This window comes from Polypterus senegalus, chromosome 3, assembly GCF_016835505.1.
Source record: "Polypterus senegalus isolate Bchr_013 chromosome 3, ASM1683550v1, whole genome shotgun sequence".
NCBI lineage: Eukaryota > Metazoa > Chordata > Cladistia > Polypteriformes > Polypteridae > Polypterus > Polypterus senegalus.
Window position 1 is genome coordinate 188,817,392 of NC_053156.1, and position 6,034 is coordinate 188,823,425.

Here is a 6,034-nt window from a genome sequence, read left to right on the forward strand (position 1 = left end):
CAAGGTAAAGGCTATTGTAGAGCTTTTCCATGAAAGCACAATTGCCACAGAGAAGCTGAAGTCTATGCAACGACAGATGGGGATACCAGAGCTAAGGCCCAAACAGGAGTGTGCTACAGGCTGGAACTCAACATTTTATATGTTGAAATGCATCCTCGAATCAAAAGATGCCATCATCTCCACACCCTTGCTGTAATCAACGCTCCTGTTGAAACTTTAAGTCAAGAGGAATTGGAGACAGTGAAAGAGGTCTGCATCATTCTGGAGCACTTTGAGGGGATGACTGTGGAGATAAGTGCAGAAAGGTACCTTGAACAATTTTGTTTTTACTTTACTACTATACAGTTAAAGATTGCAGTAAATAGCAAAATACTATGTATTACAGACAAATGATTTATTAATTGTAAAAAAGGCAATGTATCACATTACAAAATCTTATTTTCACATTTTCTTTTTTCTCTTTTTCAGCTATGTCACAGCCTCCAAAATGCTTATTCTCTGCAAGGGTCTACAGCGGGTAACAGCCCACCACCAAAGGAGTGTAACAGTGGATAAAGTAAAGGAGCTGGCCACTGCTCTTTCTTCATCCATGGACAGAAAATTTCTAAGGATGGAGTACAACACTGTGCTTTCAGAAACCACTGCTCTGGACACCAGGCTTAAAAAGGTAGCATTTAATGACAACAGAGCTGTGGATGAGGCATTTCAAAGAATAAGTGCAGCAGCAGCAAGATGTAACCCCAGCAGCCTATCTGCTCCTCCATCAGAGGGCCAAGAGGAAGAAATTGGAGCAGGGGCGTGTTCACAGGAACCACAAGCTTCTGCTGTGTGGAGGCTCTTTGACGAAAGAGCAACAGGAGACACTGCAAGAAGAAATCCCACAGCTGATGCTATGTTGGAGTTGAGGTCCTATCTTGAGGAGCCCCTCATCCAAAAAGCTGAAGACCCACTGAGCTGGTGGGAGGCCAAGGCTGCAGTCTACCCATGCCTGGTTAAGGTAATGGTAGGAAGACTTTGCATCGTCGCTACTTCGGTCCCCTCAGAAAGTGTCTTCTCAAAACAGGACAAATAATCACAGAGAGGAGAAATTGAATCAGCCCATCTAAGCTGAGGCATCTGGCATTTCTGAATGCCAACCTGGCCTAAAAACTTTTATTCAAAGAGTCATAGTGTTGTGTTGTTGTTGAGTTTGGCCTTTATTTAATTTGTTTGCTGTGGTGTTGTGTTAAGATGTTCATTTAAAGCTTTTATTAAAATGTTAAACAATAGTAACTGTGTATTTTTTGTAATGAAAAAATGCATAAAAATACGTAATGTCTGAAAACAATGAATAAGAAATTGCTTATACACAAACCATTCATAATTGCTTAATTAGGCTAAAATATAAGCATCCAAGTGATACTAAACAAAGAGTCATTCAGGAGCCGTAAGAGCCGGCTCTTTAAAGGGAGACGATCCAAAAGAGCCGAAGCTTTGAAAAGAGACGGTGTTCCCATCACTAGTCAGCGCATCCGCCATATTATGAGTGCCAAAAGTGCCATTTAAACTAATACAGGTAGATGTGGAAACTGTGCTTTCTAATGAAAAAACAATAACGTCTAAAACAGTATCGTTTACATGCAACTGATTTTGGCGAATTGTTTAAAGGCAATTATTTATATCCATTTATACATTAATAATGGCAATTATTAAATAATAATAATTATTATTATTAATTCCTCCCATATAAGTAACATTTCTTGGACTGCCTTCTTCCATCTCCAAAACATTTCTAGATTTCGTCCTGTTGTTACACAACACAGTACTGAAGTATTGGTTAATGCCCTAGTCACCTCACATATAGATTATTGTAATGCTATCTATCTGGTATCCCACAAAAACTTATCCATTGCTTACAACTTCTTCAAAGTTCTGCTGCCACGATAATAAAAATGCACTGAACATATTACACCTATTCTCTCTCAACTTCACTGACTCCCTGTTAACTACTGAATACAATATAAAATACCGCTCTTACCATTTAAAGCTCTCCACAACCTCACTGATCTCCTACAGACTGACACTCCCTCTCCCTCACTCAGATTCTCATCTGCAGCTCTACTTTCTGTACCACACATCAAAGTCTGTTCTATGGCAGCTCAAGCATCCTCCCATAGTGCACCTCAACTCTGGAATTCTCTTTCCTCTCATATACGTCAGCTCAGTTCAATAACACATTTTAAATCTACCCTTAAAACTTATGTTTTCAAACTGGCATACCAATTGTGAATTTTGCACTGTTACTGCCAGTTATCTTTGTTTGTTTGCTAATTATTGCTTTTTAATTTATAATTCTCTTGTTTTAATTTTACTAATGTTGTTTAATTTTATTGTAAGGTGACTTTGAGTGCTAAGAAAGGCGCCTTTTAAATAAAATGTATTATTATTATTATTATTAATTATTGAGACGAAAACTTGACCAATGTCTGAAAGTCAAAATAGTAAGACTGCAACTGGCAGTCTGATCTTTCTTTTAACAGTGAAATGATACACTCAATAACAAAAATAAACAATTTATTGTATGCAAATTGGCTTAATAAATTTCTGAAAACATTTCACTCATTCCTCTGTCAATCTCTCTCTCTCTCTTCCTCACACACACACGCTCAATGTGGTTACTTAAATATATACAGGAGAGGATCTAAAATCCTTCAAACAGAACTGTCTTACATAGCTTTTTCCGTGTGTGGCCACTTTGTAATTTGGGAGTATTCAGTCTGGCAATTTCAAACTGTGTTTCCTCAATGTGCTCCTTGAGAAAAAACAGATCATCTGAACCAATTTCAGCCTGAACAAACTGATCGATCAAAGATACATTGACAGCTTGCCCTAATATCGACTGTAGGATAACATGCTCAGCTACTTTGACCACCTTGACTGTACCCTTAGAAGGTATCATCATGCCTTCTTTTTTTTAATATGAGCAAGTGGTACCTTTGATCATATGATGTCGGTACAGCATTTGTTACCAAACTAGCACGGTACACATCACAGGACAGCTTTCTCAAAATCCCGTCTAAGGGCTACCTCCAACTGCTTCCTGAGGTGGATTTCTTTGGGAAACCTTCAAAGTTTGAGAAATGTTAACAGCTAACAACAATCTACATAGCTAGTAACTAAATACGTTTAGCCAAAACATTGTTTGGAGGCTCACTTGAGCAATTAAATGCATAGTTTTGCTAGCTTAGCCTGGCGTAGCTAAAGTTAAGATTATAAAAAGGGATTTTCTAATGGTCAAATATAACCAAAACAATTGTTCAGCCTTACTTATGAAATGTAATCCCCCGGGATCTGGTTTGGAGTGTACAGCGGTTTGTACAAGCCCAAGCAGCACATGCGTGAGGCATCTTTATCCACTACTTCACTACACAGCAGTGCCACTCGCAATATGGCAGCGACGTTGACGTACGATGCTGCTGGTCATGTGGTGTCTAGTAATTCTGTGTCTATGGTAGCGACAACGACACTGCCCGATTTGTTCTGCGCATGTCTAATGTTTTACCACACACGTCACTTGTCAGGTTTGACTTGTACTTGTGAGTCATTTTTGTGTTGCCGTTTATCTCCGTCTGTAAGTGGACTTCTTACTGGAAAAGATGGCAACTTTTGAATTTTATAATGTCTTGGAAGAAGATGTGTTGCCTGAAAAGTTGAACTCCAGTTGAATGAAGACGGAGCGAAATGAAATGCAACGTTTGTCTGTGAAGTTTATAATGGATATGTACAGCTTTTTGTAAGTACATCATATTGATGGAAATGGCAATAAGGATTTTCATTTCTAGTTGCAATACCTGCTGTTATCACATGTCATTAGCTTATCATTTAAGCTGTTGGTTTAGGAGAAGTACACACACATGCATTTAACTGAATATAATGGAGAAAGCTTGCTCCTTAGAAATGAGTTATTTCTTATTGCTGCAGTTAGAAAAACAATGCCTCCTTTATTGTATTTTTTTATTAACCCTACAGGATGCCCAGTGGTAACCAGCCTTCCATGTGGCTCAACAGATGCCAGTGTACCCGAATTCTGAGACACAATTGGATGTTCTTTTCTTCTGCTTTTAAGATTCCCAGTTTGGGATGATGTGCAGTTCATGTTAGATTTGCTATTTCTAGAGGTAAGACTACTGCATAATTCCTGCAAAGACTCCTCATATTTATTACTTGATCTGTAATATTTTGCTGGCTTGAATACTGACCTCTATGTTTGCTCACTCTGTCCAGTAACTAATACTGGCTTTTAAATTTTAGACAGGAAAGCCTAAGAGTGTGAATCCTCGCAAACACGGAGAGTGAGGCACATCAATACCAGCAGTCACTAAACAGGGATGTTGTTCCGTTTTGCAAAATAACATTTACTTTCTTAAGTTACTGTGCTTTGTTATTGGATTTTGAAAGAACCAAGGCTTAGTTTTAACTTAAAACAAAACTAAGGCAGGAGAGAAAAAACAGATGTTTTTATGTAAGTAATGACACCTGAGCACATCACATTAGAAGTTCAGATATACAGAGATTATAAAACAATGTCTACTGTATGCATAATGTAAAAGGAAAAAAATGATGCTACATATAATGAAAATTAAGTTGGGGTTCTTTCAAAATCCAACAAAAAACCACAATAATTTTAAATAATATTATTAGTTAGATTTTACTCTAAGCAGAACGTTATCTATTGTGATGATTAACTTTGGTAATAATTGATCTACAGGTATACAAAGAAAGGAGGCAGAAGAAGTAAGGGTACATTTTATTAATGTTTGAATTCCTTGAGTGAACATTGTGTATCTACTGTGTTTATGTTTTTAACAGTTACAGTAAAGAATCTGGTCGTGTTATGGGGCAGCAGTTAAAGAAGAAGGATGGAGAGATGTGTGCCATGTTGAAGTAGTGGGTGGCCCTCCTGCCGGGCACTTCTAGAATCCTCCCTCTCAATCTCTGGTCTGATCTGCTGTGTCTTTGCCAAGTGATCACGAGGTATTGGCCTATTTTGTTTTTTTTTCTTCTGAAAACTGTCTCGGCCTCATTACACTGGCTTCCTGTCTCACATAGAATTGATTTCAAGGTTCTATTAAATAGAAGGTTTGGGTATTTTAGACCATGCCTGCATTTTGGAGTGTCTGCTCCCACCATTTCTTTTCTCAAACGTTGCTGTGCTTTTTATTCCAAGATCAACCATAAAACCTGGCAGCTTTCTGTACACATACAACAAAATCTGGAATGCTTTGCCAATAGAGATGTGCCAGGCTACAAATGTCAAGCATTTCAAAAAACTTCAACAAGCCCACTTTTCTAATTTGGCTTTTTCTTAATTACTTGAATTGGTTGTAACAGATTAGAAATGGTACTGTGTACAGTTTGTAAGATCTGTACTGGGCACTAATTTCTGCTGTTTTTCTCTGTTTTCTTTTTCCAGTTAATTGCAGTGGTGCCCCCCTGTGTCTCCACCATCTGTTACATCAACTCCAACTGCCTGTTGATGCCTTTGAGAAACAAAGTTCCTAAGATGAAATGGAATTAGGATTGGAGTGAGACGGCCACAATTATGTGTGCTGGGATGTGCAAAGGGGCCTGTGTGGGTTTTGGCTTGGGACCCCCAGAGGTTTATTATCTCTAGCATCTTTAAAAGCTGCAACTTTGTCTTTGTCCACGGCCATTTGACCAGGCAGTGTATTTATTACAAAGGACAAGAACCCCTCCATTTGCTTTTAACTGTATATTTTTGTAGAGCAATTTGAGCTACACTTGTAAGCAAAGGTGATATAGAATGTTATTAGATATATATTAGATATAGAAATGTTATTAGTGAACAAATGTTAAGGAAAAGATTAGGAAAAATGTCAGTTTAAATAGAACACATTGTTTACGGAATATTGCCGGATAATAACTCTGACTCTGAGTAGTATCTTGTTCATAAAGCTAATATAGCATTTTTCCTTTTTTTGGCAAATTTAATGATTCACTTTTATTGTGTTCAAAACTTTGGCTAACAGTTTTT

General features: G+C 37.8%; 1 protein-coding gene across 1 annotated transcript; it reads left to right on the plus strand.

The window, feature by feature from the left end:
* Positions 1-261: 261 nt before the first annotated feature.
* Positions 262-1,164, plus strand: LOC120526849. The gene is made up of 2 exons (XM_039749976.1): positions 262-305; positions 469-1,164. Exons 1-2 carry the CDS (start codon positions 280-282, stop codon positions 1,070-1,072), a joined length of 630 nt encoding a protein of 209 aa, XP_039605910.1. The 5' UTR covers positions 262-279; the 3' UTR covers positions 1,073-1,164.
* Positions 1,165-6,034: the final 4,870 nt, after the last annotated feature.

What these genes read in the sequence shown, in the direction of transcription:
- LOC120526849 (XM_039749976.1), top strand. Translation starts at nt 280, where the DNA reads ATGACTGTGGAGATAAGTGCAGAAAG. An exon ending in GTGGAGATAAGTGCAGAAAG is followed by an intron (nt 306 to 468) that starts GTACCTTGAACA and finishes TCTCTTTTTCAG; the next exon opens with CTATGTCACAGCCTCCAAAA.